Source organism: Lontra canadensis, unplaced genomic scaffold, assembly GCF_010015895.1.
Source record: "Lontra canadensis isolate GAN:19392208 unplaced genomic scaffold, GSC_riverotter_1.0 scaffold58, whole genome shotgun sequence".
NCBI classification, from domain to species: Eukaryota; Metazoa; Chordata; class Mammalia; order Carnivora; family Mustelidae; genus Lontra; species Lontra canadensis.
The window spans coordinates 6,435,963-6,454,549 of NW_022631052.1; the positions used below are offsets into that span (position 1 = coordinate 6,435,963).

The 18,587-nt window shown below is 49.7% G+C and overlaps 1 protein-coding gene across 1 annotated transcript in view; it reads right to left on the reverse strand.

Annotated features, from left to right (window-relative positions):
* Window positions 1–4,782: 4,782 nt before the first annotated feature.
* RPH3A (rabphilin 3A) overlaps window positions 4,783–18,587 on the reverse strand; it is a 98,093-nt gene continuing 84,288 nt past the window's right edge. The window contains exons 17-22 of the mRNA XM_032876238.1: window positions 17,823–17,949; window positions 14,525–14,581; window positions 13,673–13,827; window positions 9,781–9,862; window positions 6,642–6,738; window positions 4,783–5,636 (exon numbers count right to left, since the gene is read on the reverse strand). Coding sequence (XP_032732129.1) covers window positions 5,506–5,636; window positions 6,642–6,738; window positions 9,781–9,862; window positions 13,673–13,827; window positions 14,525–14,581; window positions 17,823–17,949 — 649 coding nt within the window. The 3' untranslated portion in view covers window positions 4,783–5,505. The remainder of the gene's footprint in view (window positions 5,637–6,641; window positions 6,739–9,780; window positions 9,863–13,672; window positions 13,828–14,524; window positions 14,582–17,822; window positions 17,950–18,587) is intronic.

Here is an 18,587-nt window from a genome sequence, read left to right on the forward strand (position 1 = left end):
GTTTCTTATATTGATTTCTCACTTAACCCCACTGTGGTGGAGTGCATACTGTGTATGACATCTACGCTCCGGAATTTGCTAGGGGTGTGTTTTACGGCCTCAGAATGTGGTGTAGCTTCGTGGATATTCCACAGGACCTTGGGAAGAGTTTGTCTTCTGTTTTGGTTGGACGGTGTAGTCTAGAAATGCCTGTTAGCTATCTTTCTTAACCACCCTTCTTTTTTTTTTTTTTGAAGATTTTATTTATTTATTTATTTGACAGAGAGAGATCACAAGTAGGCAGAGAGGCAGGCAGAGAGAAAGGGGGAAGCAGGCTCCCTGCTGAGCAGAGAGCCCGATGTGGGGCTCGATCCCAGGACCCTGAGATCATGACCTGAGTCGAAGGCAGAGGCTTAACCCACTGAGCCACCCAGGTGCCCCTTAACCACCCTTCTTTTAACCAGACCAGCAAATCATCTCCACTCCCCACCCCTTCTGTATAACATGTTGACCTATGCGGAAGGGAAAAGGTAACCATAGAGGAGGGTCATCTTTCTAGGTGACATGCACTTTGCTTCCCAGTTGGATTGTGTGAATTTCAAAGATTCTCTCTGCTCTCAAATGCTTTCTGGCAATTGCATTTTTCAATGAAATGTATACTGTGAACCTGTGTAAAACCTCAGAACATGAGAGACTCCCATTTTGGGGACCAACCCCTCATCCTGGTTTTTTTGAAACAGGAGCTGCTGAGCACAGGGCAGCTGCATTTGCATTCTGGATAAAAACTGGCCATTCTGTGAAGTATCTGTGAAAGATATTTTCCTAGTAACTGACCTAATGTACTCAGAAGACTGATGGATGGTATCATGTAATTTCATCTTCTAATCACGATTTCTGGAAAACTACATCTGTACATTTCCTAATACTTGCACAGTTTGCTAGTGGAGACTCCTGGCTCTCATTCCCCAAGGGGACACATCCAGGCAGTTACACGGGTCTGTGCTCCCCGCAGTGCAATTCAAAGACCCCAAAGAAGTTATCGTCTTCTCTTTTACTGCTTCCCCTTCTCTTGGTGGATAATACTGTTGACTAAATACATATAAACAGATCCAACATGAGGATAAAAGAGAATCGCCCTTAGAAAACCAACACTGAAATCTTTGGAAAGATGAAGTAAAGTCAAATTTCACAACACACTGTATCAAATCGGGTAAGAGTAACACAACTGTAAAAGTTTGAGGAAACAATTGGAAAAATCCAGAATTATGACAGAGCGTGTTTTGCAGATGGCTTTAACTTATTGTTCCTCTTGAAGAAACAGCAACAAGAAATTCTTGTGTTTTATGCAATAGAGACAATGCAGGACTCTAGGCAGGGGGCCTGCCCTCAGCAAAAAGGTCTAGGTCTTTACTGAACAATTAGGAAATTAAGGCACATTTGTGGGTCTCGGCAACCACGTTAATCATGACACTCTGATGTCCTACCTAAAGAGTTGCAGGCCAAGTGATGTGCTCAAGGTCACACAGTAAGTTTGGGCCAGGGCCAAGTTAGCTATAATTGTCCCACACGTGCACGGTGACTTGTGTTTCCAAGGTGCTCAAATGTATTACTTAACCTTGTTAGGCCAACACCCCTGGCAAACCTGATTCAGCAGAGGAGGGGCCAGCCCAGTGGATTCCACAGCACAGAGCATTTTTAACCACTTGTATTGATTTCACCAAGCACCCCCAATCCCTCGACCTTCCCCTTTCCCGGGGCCCACCTTCATCAGCCCTGGTGGGAGACCAGATCCCAGCAACTTCGTCTCACCTCTTGGAAATATTCCTAGTTGTTCCCATTTTTCAGATGATGAAACTAAGTCTGAGAAGTGAGTTTGCACATCTAGAGAGTGCCGGTCAGGATTTGAATGCTGGACGGAACTGATTACAAAACTGGCATGCTTTTTTTATCGTCAGGTGCTTTGAGCCCCACTGTATTGCCACATGCATTGTGCTTTATTTCAACGAGGGAGAAAAAGATCATTAGTCAAGTCAGGCGTACCGATAGTTTTGAAAACTTTCCTCATGGATATTCATCTTGGCTTCTTTGGCATGTCTACATACCTGGGGGAAGGAGATCAATCATTTTAGAGATGGATATTAGCTTTCTTTTCATCCGTTCATGACTGACTGGTGGTGGCTGCCTAGAATGCTTTGTTGAGAAGGATTCAGAGGCTGCTGGCAGGCTCTGTGGGGAAGATGCCATATTGATTAGCAATGTCTGCTATGAGTGCGGGGAGAGATTAGTGATGTCTGCCCTGAGCACAGGGGAACCGGTGCCTCCTGCCACTCCTTGGGCTGGGCGGGGTGAGTGGGGAGGTGGGGGATGGGACTCCATGGCCCTAATTGGTACCTTTCTCCACCTGCTGGCAGCTGGCTAAATCGTAGGAAAAACAGATGGACTAGGATAGTGGTTGATAAAGTCATGAGGGAGGTGGGAGGCACAAGGCATCAACCAGGAAATATATTCAGATATACATCTCGTCCCCAGTGTACAGTTAGAGTCTGGGTGTGGGGTGGCAGGGAGAGCATGAGTGGTTTGAAAAGAAAATCTCTACAGGCAACTCTAATAGGCCTATTTCTTCCCTAAGATTGAGAACCACCCTTTTGGGCATAAGAAAAAGATCTTTTCTCTAAATTGGCCATCTGGTGGATGAAACTGATGATTCCTTCTGGGAAGTAACCAACATTCCCGATAAATTGCTTAAACACTTTTGGGATAGGTCTTGGCGAGATTAAGAACCCCCCTGGGAAGTTGCTTAGCTCCTTAGCCCATAGGACTAAGCCCTCAGGACTGGTGAGGGTCATCTGTGAAGGCTCCTTGCAGGATGGAAGGTGCTAGAACATCAAGGAGACATTGATGATCTGTGATAATTATTAACCAGGATGTTAAGGACATTGCATCAGGAGTCCGGTGAAACAGCTCCTTTCTGGCACTGCTGCCGTGAGCCATTGGCCATGTCGTTCCCTGCCCTGGGCTTTGGATTATTCCTCTGTCAGATAAGTGAGTCGACAGAACTTGGCCTTCATTCAGCTCTTTTCTCTCTTTGCATCTTGACATTGCCTAATTTCATGCCATGCAGGATTTTCCCCAAGGTTGAGGAAGAAGGGAGAAGAGATGCTGGCCCCCTATTGGGTGGGCATCAGCAAAAAACGTTCTTCTACCTGGGTGTGGGGTCAGCCAACCAGGACAGAGACCACATCTGCCTTGTCCATGGCCGAAACCCCAAGGGCTGGTACATAGCAGATGCTCATTAAACACTGACTCTCTAAATAGGATCAAGTATCCTGATGGGGAGGAAGCACTTCCAGAAACCAGAAAGGAAAAACCCAGGCCACCAGCTTTTCCTGGATAGTCCTACTTTATTTTTGACTACATCACCACAAAGAAAGGCAGTGGGCGGTTCGGCATGCATTGGAGGGCGTGTGTGTATTCTAGGCAGGGAGGGGTTACACTTGTCATGGACAGCAGGCGCCCAGTCCGGGGACACCGTGAGCTTGCTGCATGCTGATTCCAGCGCCAACACCAGCGTCAGGCTTGAGCAATGCAGCTAGCATGCTTTCTCCTCGGGGTGAACCGTGGGAAGGAGGTGGGCCGAGAGTGGGCGCCACGGGGACTGACAGAGGGACAGGGCTGGGGGGCAAGATGGCAGCCTGGAAGCCATTGGCCATCTTGGGGAAGGCGAAGAGCTTGGGGTTTGGAAGATGGTTATTCAAGGCAAGAAATCAGAGTCTTCCGATGAGTTGTGCAGGGAGCTGAGGGCGGAGGGCATTGACTGAGAAAGGTTAAAAGGTGCATTTGGAGAAAGTGAGAGTTTGCGTGTCCATCTGATGACATCTATAGACAACGGGCTGTCAGACAGAGGGATGTGATTTTCATGGGGAAGACAAAGGAAACCGGGGAAAAACAAGCCTTTCTCTTGGGGCAGGGACAGATGCCCTGACCCCAGCCTCACATTTGTAACCTTCATTCTCATCGCCTTTTCTTCCTTTTTACTATTTTTTTTTTTTTAATTTGGGGGGGAAGAGAGCCCAAATGATTCATGATGGAACTATGGCCATTGGCGTCAGGATCTGTCACTCTCCGAAGCTGCACCTTCACAATGATATCTTATGCTCCCAACAAACTTGGTGAAAGGGTGCAGGAGACAGACAGACTGAGACAGCATCACGGACAGAGACATTCAAGGTGATTCTGCCTGAGAGACAGGGCTCGGGGATTCAGAGAAGCAGAGAGCGCCAGGGACGGACAGAGCAGAGTGTTTACTTAACTAAGAGCAGAGGGAGGGGGAAGGCTGGGGGCTTTGGAGAGCCCCCGCCCCCACCCAGACCCAGAGCTCTGGTTTCTAACTGCCTTTTGCACCTACTTGGGGAGCCCAGGGGCCGAGGAAGCCCACTAAGGGGCATCTACACAGCTGGCGGGAGGCCACCATGCTCCTGGGACAGCACCAGCAGCAGGCCCAGCGTGGGGCGGGGGACCCCTTGGTTCCGCCACCAGGAGACATGGGCGGGGGTTGAGAAGCACGGGGGCCTAAATGGAACTCCAAGCGGGGGGGCCAGTTTGAGTTTGCTGGCCAAGCCGGGGAGGGGGTGAGGCTGGCTTAAGGTATTTTTTGCTGTTGCTATTGAACCCTCTTAGAAAGAGGAAAAGGAGACTGGGAGAGAGATGGACAAGGAGAGAGGAGGGTGAGGAGCAGAGAAAGAGAGTTTGATGGGATGTAGGGTTAGGGAGGGAGGAGGGCAGGAGGGGGAGGGGGATGGTGGGGGGGCACTAGAGAAAGGGTGTTGGGTTCTGCTAGGAAGCAAACAGAGGGGGCATCCTGAAAGAGGAGGCTACTAAGCCCCTTTGTGTGTTCTGCGTGTCCATTTCTGGATGCATTTGGGGCCAGGAGAGTCTGTTCCTAGTCACCGGGGAGTTTAAGCTCGGTGGTCTGTCTTCCTGGCAATCGGGGCGTGTGGCGTGGAGGGGCAGCAGAGGCCTGGAGGTTCTATCTTTGCCCCAGTGCTGGCCCTCGCAGCCTGGTTCTAGTCTGCTGACCAGCTGAGGGTATACACAGACACGACCCAGGAAATGCAGGGTTGCAGGGTGTGTGTGTGTGTGTGTGTGTGTGTGTGTGTGTGCGTTCAAGGCCAGGAGGTTCTAAAAACAGTCCTAAATGATGAAGAACCTTTGTAGTTTCCCCAGACAGAAAGGTTGTTAAATTCCAGCCTCCTTGTACAAATCTCCGCCTTCCTCTCCCTCCTGCTCCATCCTGGAGGGACCAGAGAGGGGCTGCAGTCAGGCCCGGCACCACAGCATCGCAGACGGAGGAGAAAGGTCTTTGGCAGCAGTGCCCAAGGTCGGGGGCACCTCAAAGGCAGGCTTGGGGAGGGAGGGAGGTGGGGGAGGCAGAGAGAAGAGAGGCCAGAGTGCGAAGGGCGGCAGGGTCAGGCTGGCGGGTGACCTGGCACGGGGTGGGGCATGGAGCTGGGGACCTGGAGGCCCATCCTAATCGCTCGACACGTGGTTCTCATTCTGTAGCTGGTGCCAGCGCTCAATCTTCTTGTCCTTGTTTTTCAGACACTCATACCAGTGTTTCAAGCGTTCTCCCTTGGCCGAGATCCCCAGCTGGCAGCCCCCTGGAGGGCAAGATGGGGAGACAGAGGCAGGCGGTCAGAGTGGAGGGGCGCATGGGACTCTCGTTCTGGATCCTAATGTCTAGCTGGGGGAAAGCTGCCGGCAAGCACTGACCCCTCCAGCAACCTGGGGTCTTTCTCTACGGAGGGCTGTTGTGATGACGTTGTTACTACGGGCCTTCTCTGCCCGCACACCAGCTACTCAGGAGCCCACCATGGCTCCCTATGGGAGCACCATGTGGTAGCTTCACTGTCCCTTTTTTTTTTTTTAAAGATTTTATTTATTTATTTGACAGACAGATCACAAGTAGGCAGAGAGGCAGGCAGAGAGAGAGAGGAGGAAGCAGGCTCCCTGCTCAGCAGAGAGCCTGACGCGGGTCTCGATCCCAGGACCCTGGGACCATGACCCGAGCTGAAGGCAGAGGCTTTAACCCACTGAGCCACCCAGGTGCCCCCACTGTCCCATTTTTTTAAGACCTTCTGTAAGTCACCACCCCACTCACTGAAACTTGTCTCCCACTACTTCTGGGTACCCCTCGTCTATTTCCAAAGGGTCAGCTCGGCCACCCTGTCCAGTCCTGCCTCCACCCCTTGGCTTATGCTCTGTCCCTTGCCTGGAGTGCCCTCCCTGCTTCACCCTTCATGAATGATCTTCCTCATCATTGGAAGGGGGGCTGGGAAAACTAGAACCTTCCTCCAGGCCTCACGAATTAAGGGGACTTCCTTTGTACCCTATTTTTGGGGGCCACAGACCCCACTCTCCTCTGTGATTTGGTTACCTGTTCAGCAAATAACCAGTCATGACCCAGTCGCCCAGCTTCGTAAGCCCTTTCCTATAAAAGCATCCCCAAATTGGACCCAGATGTACCCTGGGTCCCGAGGTGGTGTTTGGATGAAATGGCCACCAGAAGACAGGGAGAGCCCTGAACCCTCTAAGAGAAGCCTGGATCCCCAAGGCTCTTCTCTCCGGGGAGGAGGAGCTTTTCTCTGGGAGTCGGGAGCACTCACCGATGTAATCGTTGGACTTGCCGATGTCATAGTCCCAGACCGAGATGTCCAAGGACTTCTTTGCCAGGTCACTATGTTTGATGTCATAGAAAAACTCCTGGATGCAGCAGAGAAAGACAGGTGAGTGGGAGGGCCCTGAGCCTTCGCCATTAGAAGCTAAGGGGATGAGCCCTAGGGATTCAGGGACCAAGGGGAGGCCCTTGAACCCAGCACTTGGGAGCAAGGGGACCCTCCAGCTGGAGCCTTTACCCCAGGACTGACAATCCCTTTTCAACACTCTGTATAACAAAGTCTCTCAAAACCCATGATTCACATTTCAGTGACTCTCTAAAATCAGGATGGCTGATGGGGTTTTTCTAAGAGAGCTGCTCCTGGTCAGGTTTCCTTAAAGGCAAATGGCCCTGAATTCAGTCCTTCTGTTCTGGTTGCTTCTGAAGTGGATTTTCCTCTCTACGTCATTTACAAATTAAGGGTAGTCAAGGACCCTGAGACTGACATGAAGGACAGAGGCTGGGGTTTCCAGACTTTACATCACTTTTCTGCCTAACTGTAAAATGCATTCATGTTCATTGTTTTTTTTAAGATTTTTAAAAATTTATTTATTTGACAGAGAGAGATCACAAGTAGGCAGAAAGGCAGGTAGAGAGAGAGAGGGAAGCAGGCTCCCTGCCGAGCAGAGAGCCCGATGTGGGGCTCGATCCCAGGACCCAGGATCATGACCTGAGCCAAAGGCAGAGGCTTTAGCCTCCTGAACCACCCAGGTGCCCCCATTCATGTTCATCATTAAAACAAAGGAGGAAGCTAAAATAAAATTTAAAAAAACCCAACCCCCAAAGCCTGTCATCTAACTACCCCAGAATAGCCACTGTCAACATTTTGCATGTGCGACCACATTAATGTATGTTTTCAAAAGTCAACATGAATATTAATTTGAATATTACATGAAACATTTGAATATTATGTAAAGTATAATATGAATATGCTGCATTGTGAGAGCCTTATTTTCCCATTTTATAACACGTCGTAAAAAACCAGCTTAGCACATTAGCAAATATCTTTCTGGTTTCCTGTAATGCTTAGGTCACTGTCCCTAACCTAATGCTCAACAGTGGAGTACTGACGTTGTTTCCAACTTTCCGCTACCATTAATGATTGGATGAAAGGCACACTTGCAACTCAGTCATTGTGCAAATCCATGATAACTTATTCAGGATAGATTCTGAGACATGTATCTCTGAGTTTGTAAGGTTCTAAGAGAACAGCAACGCACACCACGATGCCGTTTGTGGCCAGTAAGAAAGCCGGCCCTATGCATGTTTGTCCAGTATGTTTATAAATCCTGGAAGTGGATAGTATAGCTCCTTCAGAAGAAGAGAAGTAGGTGATAGAGGCTGGGAAAGGAGGAGGATTATTGACTGGACATCCCTTGGTACTTTTGGAATTTTCAGATATGTGACTATATCACCTGTTCCTCAAATAAATGATATTTAAATTATAAAATGTTAAGGATTTTGGACATTTTGACAACAGTTTGACAAACATCCTTTAGGAAGTTGGACCAGTTTGGTCTCTTACCCATGATGCATACATTTCCCCACAGGCTCACCAACACCGGGTACCAACATTTTATAATATTTTTGTGCCTGTTTGTGATGAGATCTGGTGTCTGACCTTGTTTCCTATCTTCTCTATTGCTAATGAGGCTTACTGGCTCTTTGGATTTCTACTTTAGTGACTTGTTCAGACTCCAGGAGCGGGTAGGACAGGAGAGCAGTCATTGGCTCCTTACTCAAAATTCAGGAGTCAGAGTTGGGACATGAGGGGTCCAGCTGAAAGAGGGACCTGGGGATAGGATGCTCTGAGCTCTGTTTACAAAGAATATTCTCCATGCACACTCATACGGGCACATGCATTTCAAAAGCAAAATGAGCACAAAGCACACTGTGTTATAGTTTTCTTGGCCCACTTTCCAACATTTGGGTAAAAAACAATGCCAGCTGACTCTGATCTGATGTCAGATCGTTACATTCAACAGATATTTCTGGACCCCTAGGATCTGACCGCTTGTCAACAAATAACAGAAATCCAGGGGACAGCATGACATGCGGGAACACGTGAGCCCTGCAGGGTTTTAACACATTGACTCTTAAGGGATGACTAGGAGTCTTCCAGAGAGGGAGAGGGAGAGAGACGGAAGTCCAGGAAAAGGGAGCAGCAGGCGCAAAGGCTAAGAGATGTACCAAGGACCCGCGCGAAGTTAGGGTGACTTGAGGAGGGGAGGGTGAGATGGGGAAGGGATGGGACGTGAGTTTGAAAGGGCTTGACTGTCACACGAAGAAGTTAAGGAGCCACTGCTGGGTTAAGCAATGGGGAAGAAAAATTCAGATTCATTCTTCAGAAAGCTCATGCTTATATGAGGATGGGCCAAACACGAGGAAGGGAGTCAGGAGTCTACTGCAATAGTCCAGATGTGAAATGCCTGACAAGTGACAGTGAGACAACATGAAGGGGCACAGTACGTAGATAGGGGCCTTAGTAGGGCCTGATACCCAGGATGGACATGGGGAGTGAGGGACAGAGTCGGGGCAGTGCCAACTGAGTGACTGGTAAAAGGCATCACTATCCCTATTTATTTCCTCAAATTTCAGGACCATAGACTACTAGACCTCGGACATGATTTCATTCAGTCTGTCTCCAAATGCAGCGTCTTCCTATGACATGCCTAATCTATAGGCTTTTGTCTTAGGCTTGATTCCCTCTGGTGACAAGGAACTCATTACCTATCCTTTAAATAATTCAAGTGGACCTATAAGTGAAAGGTTTTTTTAAAAAATATTTTATTTATTCATTTTAGAGAGAGAGAGAGAGCATGAACAGGGAGGGGTAGAGGGGCAACAGAGAGGGAGAAAGAATCTGAAGCAGACTCCACACTGAGCAGGGAGCTGACACAGGGCTCGATCCCACAACCATGAGATCGTGACCTGAGCTGAAACTGAGTCAGATGCTCAACTGACTACACCACCCAGGCGCCGCAACAGAAAACTGTTTTGATGTGAATTATAACATTCTAGTAGGGAGCTTGTTCCTGCTTCACACACGGGAAATATCCCAGAGCCTGACAAAAGAGGGGCAGCCTTACCTCATTAAACTCAGGGTTCAAGGTCTTCTTCTTTATTTGAGTCTTGTGTTTGGCTTTCTTTCCCATGTCCGGTTTCAGCCAGCTGAGAGGAGACAGAGATGCTATTGCGAGGGAAGTTTAATGAATAAGATCAGCCTCTTGACCCCAAAGGCTCCCTCCCGTGCCCGGAAAATCACTGCACAAATCAGGATGTGAATCGACATTAACAACATCGATGTGTGTTGGAGCAGAGCTGCCAGGCACCGCACTAAGGACCTGTGGGATAGTTCATTCTCAACAAACCCTCATGGGTAAGATTACAATCCCCCATTTCACATGCAAGGAAACTGAGCATTCAGACAAGTTGAGACATGTGCCTCAGGTCACACAGCTCGGAACCAACCCAGCGCTCGCCTCTTAGCTAGTACTCAGTCCCAAGGGGTCAGATTGAAAGCCTGGATGGTGGTGCCTAGAGTGGCACAATTACCCCTTAGGCTGCCCCCAAGTCCTGGGGAGGCGGTGACTGTATACACAGAAAGGAGAAGATGCAAATCTGATTACAATCAGTCCTCCTCAAAACTATTCAGTGGCTCCCCTTGGACCTTAGGGTAAAGTTCAAATTCCTTGATGGAGCTTTTAAAGCTCTATATGATTGGGTCCTTGCTCTCGCCCAGCCTGCTCTTATGCTATGCTCTTCCCCTCACTCCCCATTCACTCTCCTTTCCACCTCAGGGCCTTTGCACATACCATTTCCTCTGCTTAGACAGCTCTTCCCTAGTGTAAGCACAATGCCTGGCACATAGTAGGTGCTCAACCAGTATTTTCTGGACAAATAAGTAAGATGGGCCAAAAGCTCCTAATTGTTGGGACACTTGGACTCTCATTAAAGCTGTCACTATGGGGTGTCTGTGTGGCTCAGTGGGTTAAGCCTCTGTCTTCGGCTCAGGTCATGATCCCAGGGTCCTGGGATCGAGCCCCGCATGGGGCTCTCTGCTCAGCGGGGAGCCTGCTTCCTCCTCTTTCTCTGCCTGTCTCTCTGCCTACTTGTGATCTCTGTGAAACAAATAAATAAAATCTTTAAAAAAAAAAAAGCTGTCACTAGCTGTGCAACTTTGAACCTAAGTGTAGCTTCAGCATGCCTCAGGTTCTCAATCTGCAAAGAGGGCAAACATTTTTTTCCTTCATTTGCAGAACTGCTTTTGAGGATAATTTATTTTATTTATTAATTTTTATTGAAGCATAGTGGACAGTGTTACATTAGTTTCAGGCATACACACAGTGACTTGACAAGCGCTCCCCACAAGGGTAGTCACCATCTGTCACCATGCAACACTACTGGAAAGCTACTGATGATATTCCCTCTGCTGTGCCTTTACCCCTGTGACTTATTCATTCCACAACTGAAAGCCTGTACCTCCTACTGCCCTTGAGGACAATTTTATTATTTTGTTTTATTTTTAATTATTTACTTATTTGAGAGAGAGAGCACGCGAGCACACAGGCAGGGGGAGCAGCAGAGGGAGAGGGAAAAACAGGCTTCCTGCTGAGCAGGCGGGGGGTGGGGGCCCACCCCCATTCCCTCTGTGGGGCTCCATCCCAGGACCCCGAGGACACCCAGGCACCCCTTGAGGACAATTTTAAAGAAGGGACACAAAGCGGGGACTGAAAAATATGAAGTGCTGAACAAAGATAAAGGGCAATTCTGATTTTAAAAATCTTAATTCAGGGGCGCCTGAATTCATGATGGCCACCAGGGCAACCGTTTTCTGGGTGACCACAGCAATGTTCCTTCCTCCACAGTGATTGGGGGATGGAAGAAGGTGGGGGTAGGGAGAATTATTTAAGAAAAACAGCTTGCCGGTGGCTGGGATGTAACAGAGTGCAGGACAGTGGCCCATGAGCTGATTTTCTTTATTGGCCCATATGAGAAAACAAAAACCAGTTACTCCTAGAAATCAAATTCATCCCTGACTCATGGGTTCTTCTGTTCACGAAACCCTCATTCGAAGAAAATCCAAAGCAGAGTCCACTCTGGCCTGATTATTTAGCCATGACCTTAAAGGGAGCACTGCCTTCTATTATGAGAGGGAGGCCGGGGGAGGGAACCTCTCCCGGGCTGGAGGGAACATTAACAAACGCTCTCTGCCACGGGGAGGAACGGAAGGGGTCGTGATTTAGAACCAGAATGGCAGGTGTTTAATGAGCACCTACTGTGTACCAGACCCCATGACAATGCTCCTCTCAGATCCAGCCATGGGGGAGCAAAATGGACTGACAAGGTGGCTGGGCTCTGAATTCACCCCAGTGTTCTCGCCGTGGCTGCACTCGTCCTGGGCTCCCAGCCAGCACCTGGGCCAGCAGGGCCAGCAGGGCCACCAGGCAGTCCCACTGCTGGGAGACGCAGGGCTCCTGCAAAGAGCGATTTTGCGCTCAAGCATTCCCCATCACCTGGGCTGTAACTTTGTCAGAACTGTATTGCAATCTAAGATTCTTCCTGCCTAACCATCCTCCCGGCCCCCTCCTTCACCCCACCTGCTTTCCGTATGGTCCTCCGCTGGCTCCCTCTCAATTTTCCCTCACAGACATTTTCCCCCAATAAATCTCCTGCGCATCTCATTTAGCCCTGGAGTCTGCTTCTTGGAGGGCAGAACCTAATGATCAATGTTACTCTTCCCATTTTACAGATGAGGACGTTGAGGCCCAGAGATGGGAAGGCACTAGCCAAAGGTCACACAGCTAGAGAATATTGAAGACTATGGGCTCTAAGATTCAAATCCAGGCAGTCTGGATCCAGAGCCCAATCTTTCAATCATATCCATGGAAACATACCTTTAGCTGCCACAAGGCAATGCAGAAGTCTACTGAGAGTGGGCCAAATATTACTGTACGAGGCACATTTCGAATTGCTTTCTATGTGAGATTTTATTTGAGCCTTTTGCCTTGTGCCCATTCCTGGACATAAGTGGCACTACTGTCTCCACTGTGCCCAGGAAGAATCCGAGGTTAGGATAACTTGCTTATAGTTATACAGCGGGCAGCTGGCAGAGACGGGAGTGGAACCCACGTCTGATTCAGTGGTGTCCGTGAGGATGTGCTGGGCGGACCTCCAGCTACAGCACTGCTGACCGAGGTCTCGGCTGCTGCCCTTGGAAACCTAGCCATGTTTGTGCCGTGGCCCCGCTCTGGGCTGATGGCTGAAGTTGGCAGGAATATTATGGGAGTCCTGTTCCTAGGAGACATGGGACTTGTCTGGTGGCTGCTTTGGGCCTTGAAGACGCTGATGGCCTTGCTGAAGTTGCATCCACGATGCTTCCCCTGGCCCGTCTCTCCCCTCTGCTCACGTGAGTCAGACTCGCATGGCGGTCAAGCAGCTCTCCCGTCTCCCTGCCTCAGGCATTGCCGCTAGGGAAGCCCTGGTCTGTTGAACCCCATCTTGGCATCATTCCAGAGGCTCCGCACTAACGCAGATAACACGACTCTCTGACTCCCCATGGTGGAGTTTCTGGGAATAACTCAAAGTCTAAGGTCTTTTCTTTAAACATTTCCAGATTTGCACTGGAAAAAGCTGGATTGCTTCTTTGGCGGTGGGGCTCTGGACTGCTGGAGGGACATGTTGCTGATTCAAGGGGGCTCCAAATGGGGTCACTGCAACGCTGCCGACTGCCTTTGTCCCACTGGAGGGGACAGAGCCACAAAACCCCTCATATGGGCATGTGACTCACCAATCTGACCGTCTGAGATGCCAGAGTCACACTCTAGCCAGTTCTGCGCACCATCTCACGGTATGACCTTGGACAGGCTAATTTCCTTCTCTGGGCCCCAGTGTTCAATCATCTTGGGGAAGCTCTCTAGTTCTCCCTTTGCAAGGATCTAGGACCCCCTCTGGGGCCCACTCACAGTCCCAGTGACTCACAGCTTGACGAATGGATCTGAGTAGCCATTGGCGTCCATGGCGGCCAGGTGCACGCAGCGTATGATGCCCACAATGAGGCCTCCCTGCTGTGTGCTGTACATGAGAGACACCAGGATCTTGCCACGTTCCTCTATGTCACCAATACGTTCCACCTGCTGCAATAGAAGAGGGTATAAGAGTCTAGGAAGGGGAGGGGGCCAGGCGACTGGATGGATGGCTAGCGTTAGGGAGGAGTCTATAGAGAGGAGGAAGTGCTGGTCCTCCCCAGTGTGCTCAGCACTGGACAGCAGACGCCCCCTGGTCTCCAGGGCCCAGCAAGCAGTGATACCAACATGGGAGAAAGTCCAAGGCACATGAGGGCGGGAACTTTACTTAGACATGGACAGCGCCCTGGGTGACCATAGGTGGGGCTGGACCCTGCTTCCAGTCTGACTGAGTTCAGATTTGCTGCAGTCAACCAGTCTTCTCACAATTAGAGTCCCTGGGGTGGCATGAGGGACCCGGGCAAAGAGTGCAGAGGTGTAGTCCAACCCCAGCCTCCACGTCCCCATGGACAGAGGGAGAGTGACATCGCTCTGGTCCTGCAGAACTGCCAGCAGAACTTAACCAACAAACAGGGGAACTCGAGGGTGTGTCCTGGGGGTGAGAGGGTGGGGCCCCCGTGCAAGGTGGGGGCTCCAGGTGGGAGAAGTATCCCCTGGGTCTTGTGTTCTAATGCCTCGGGCACAAGGGTACCCCTCTTGTGGTAAACCGACAGGCAAGTGGTTTTAGGAGAAAAAAGGAAGATGCTAGGCAAGAGAGGAAAGAGATGGTGGACCCCGACTGTGGCTTCCATACCCACTCAGTGCTCACCTCTTCCTCATAAAGGGCCATGCCTCGGGCTGACCCAGTGGTTCCAGCACGCTTCATCTTAGAGGAAGGAAACAGAAAGGAAAGATAACATGAGTCTGTGAGGCTCATCTCCCTGCATAAGAAGGACCAGAAAACCCTCACCCTTCCATCAGCATCCAGACCCGTGAGGGTGGGCCCTCCAAGCTATGGCCCTCCAGCTCTTTCCCTTTTAGATAAAACTTATATAACATTAACCATTTGACAGACCATGTGAATGCACACCAGCCTATGATATAGGGTATATTACTAACCCATTTTACAGAGGAGGACACTGAGGATCAGAGTGGTTAAGCTACTTGCCCAAGGTCACACAGCCACCAAGTGGCAGGACCCCCCGCCCCCGCAACATACACAAAACAGGTAAGCTTTCATCTCTCTGACAGAAGTGGCATAGGGGTTTTGGGGCCTGAGCCACTGGGTACTTCTTCCCCTGTGGCTCCTAAGGTCCTTTTGTGGGATTCTAGCACTCTGGGAACACTATGTGAAAACCCCCGGCTGAGTCCAACCTCCCCACTTTAGGGGATAAGGAAAACTGGGATCCAGAGGGGAGGGGAGGCACTGATGAGGCCCCTGCCCTTGGTGAGGCATATGGCGGTAACTGGTAGTGGGATGGTTAAGGGCAAAGAACACAAGATGATCAGGAGGGTCCTGTGGCTACTCTGGGCCTCTGCCTGTCCTTCCTCCTTTGTGCCTCTGGGGCTGGTTGCATCCCTCACGGCAAGAAAGGCAAACTCCGGAGCTGAAAACCCAGATGGGGGCCTGGCCGCAGTCCTGACCAACAGGACTCACTAGGTGAGGGATGGAAGAGGGCGCCGGAAGAAGCAGCTGTCAAAGGAAAAGACCCAGAGGAAACGCCTCACTCTTAGGATTGCCTGTAATGATTTATTTGGAGCCTGACACTTGGTGTAAGTTGCTCCTTGCAATTTTCCTTGTTGTGTCTTGTTCTTTCGCCAGTGCTATACAAAGATGGTGTGGCACACAGATACTCCATCCTCCAGCCGGCCATCTGGTGGGAGGCTGCTGCAGGATTTCCCCTCCTGCCCGTGATGGCATCCCCACGGGGAGCTGGCCTGCTGCCCAGGGGAGCAGGCACCCTGGTGACTGCCGGAGGGCTGGGCTCTGGCCGATACCTGAGAGCACAGCCACTGACTTGCGGTGTGACCTTGGCTGCCTGCTCCCCTCTCTGGGCCCAAGGTGGCCGATAGGTAAAAGGGGCCGATTTGATTATCTCTGAAAATAGATGGCTGGGTCCCACTGTACCTCACTAAGTCAGGATCTCCAGGGAGACCCCCACGGACCTGAGTCTGTAAAGCTCTGGTTTAAAAACCTTGAGTTGGGAACTGTGTTTGCCGCGGCTGCTGGGCCACACCATCTCTCGCTCGCTAACTCCAGTGCCAGCGCCTCCGTCTCTGGCAGCAGCAGCCACAGGGAAGGAGGGGAAGTGAGGAGGTCTCCGGGGCTGGGGCTCCCACAGCCCACCGGACCACACCCTCTACCAAAGGGCTGAAGAAACCTCATCGTTACAGGCCTGATGCCATGAAATCAGACATTATCAGAAATGCGCTGAACTTTGGATGCACAAAACTTCCTTTGTAACGTCTGGGGCGGGCAGGTGCTCAGGACTGCAAAACTGATCTGCGTGTCCAGAGTACAGCTCTGGGGGCTTTGCAGGAGGCTAGGGAGGCCTCCCTGTGGGGTCTTTATAAAGACACCAGTGTGTGTGGTCTCCATGCCAAACGTGTAACAACTGTGCCAGAGACATCCTGCGAGCATGCCGCACACGTGGAAACGTCCTTGAGACTCCACTAGGAGGGAAAACATTTCATTCTTTAAAAAAAAAAGAAAAAAAAGTCTTCCTGTTATAGGTAGTTCTGAAAATTAGGTATTTTTTCTTCCCTGGAGTCAAAAGGTACCTAAGTGATGACTGCCAGCGGAAAAACGGGACAGAAGTCAGGTATTGGCACGGTTTCTGTTTTCATCTGTGTGTGAGTTTTTAACAAATGTGGGGACCTAAGGCATGAATGCAAGTTAGTACGTGTGGACAGCTCTCAGCAGGTTCAACGTTATAACCATGATCAATAAACCAGCTACATTTTTTCTGGACAATGCCAGCATTTGTTTTTTTGGTTGTTTGTTTTTGTTTTTCAAACAAGGAAATTTCCTATCGATGGCAGCTAATTGGAGTTTGTGGCATTTTTGTCATACAGTGGATCCCGGTGACGGGATAGATCGTCACTATACTCTCCTAATTGAGTTGTCCTGCCTGCAAATACATGTTTTTAATGTTGTCTGTCTCTTGTGCTGTTCCTGTAAGTTTGTTATTAAAATACATTAAACTTTAAAAAAGAAAAATAAAAATCTCCAGTTGATTCCGAGGTATGGCCCAACTGGAGAACCTGGGTGCAGTTCCTGTTCTGTCCTAAAAGGTGAGTGCCACACCGAGGGGTCATAGCTCCGACGCTGTATATGGGATCACACACTAATCCTTAAAGGACCTTATGAAGCTGGTACTTACTACAGGATTCCATTTTGCAGATGAGAAAACTAAGGCCTAGAGAGGTTAAGTAATTTGGTAAAATAAAGTAAAATAGAAATAAATAAATAAAATAATAAAATTAAAAAAATAAAATAAATAATGTGGTTAAAAAAGAAGTTAAATAAATAATATGTGGCAAAGCCTGAGATTCAGACCCAGGGAGTCTGGCTCCAGAGCCCGTGCTCTTAAGCAGTACGTGACCTTGTCTCCTGTCGCTCTGTGCGGTGCTTTATGAACTCGTGACCGACAAGTGGGTCAGTCAGCATTATTTTCCACAATAACACACAGTTAATTTATGAGTGCTTATTAGACACTAGGTTCTGCCCTGATTCTATCTTTCATGCAACCCTCCTCTGGCGCAGGTACTGTTAGAAAGCCCATTTGGTAGACAAGAAAAACGGAGGCTCAGGAGAGTTCAGACTCTTGGCCAAGGCTGGGGAAGAGGGAAGTGGCAGAGCTGGGTTTGAACCCAGGCAGGCCACCCTGCCGTAGCACACTGCTCTTCCCAGTTTCACCACGGAGGATTCCGCGGTCAGAAGTGATACCAACACAGTGTTGGTAAAAGGCAGAGCTGGGATGCCAACCCCCATGCTCTGATCTGAAATCTCCCTCTCGCCTCTCCTGTCGGGCACCCTGCAGATCACCCCCTTTGCAGGCCCAGAGGAAGGCCCCCAGCCCCCAAATCCTTCCCTCCCATCGCGCCCTCGGGGCAAAGGTGCTCACCGGGATCACCCGCTCCAGACAGATATTGAAGTTCTTCCTCTGGTTAGGCTTCAGTTTCTTGAGTGAAAATCTGGTCTCACCGATAAACTCGTTATGGCCAAATTTGTCCTCATCACAGACAGAGATCCTGCGATCGACGTCAGGGGTGGGGAGAGAACAAAGAGCCCAAACTGAGCAAATATTATGTACCAAGATTTATGATTGATAACAGGCAGGGAATGGGTAATGAGCATAGGAATATTTCAATTTCCTACTTCTTCTTCTTCTTTTTTTTTTTTTTGACAGAGAGATCACAAGTAGGCAGAGAGGTAGGTGGCGGGGGGTAGGTGTAGCAGGTTCCCTGCTGAGCAGAGGGCCCGATGTGGGGCTCGATCCCACCTGGGATCATGCCCTGAGCCGAAGGCAGAGGCTCTAACCCACTAAGCCACCCAGGTGCCCCTCCTACTTCTTGAGCACTAGGCCAGCTACTTTATGTTTCTTCTTCTTCATTGCAGTGTAACTTCCAAGCAGTAATGGCCCACATCTTAAATTTATAGCCTGCTGAACTTTTGTATATGCATACACTGATGGAACCACTACCCAGATCAAGATCTAGAACATTCTGGCTCCTGGAAGACCTCCATGCTCCCTCCTAGTCTTGATCTCCCTTAATGAAAACCACTCTCTTGGCTTCTGCAAGATTCCTATTATCTTGTTTGGGGCCCTCATATACATAAAACCAGATGGCATGTCTTTTTTTATGCTTGGCTTCTTTTGCCCAGCATT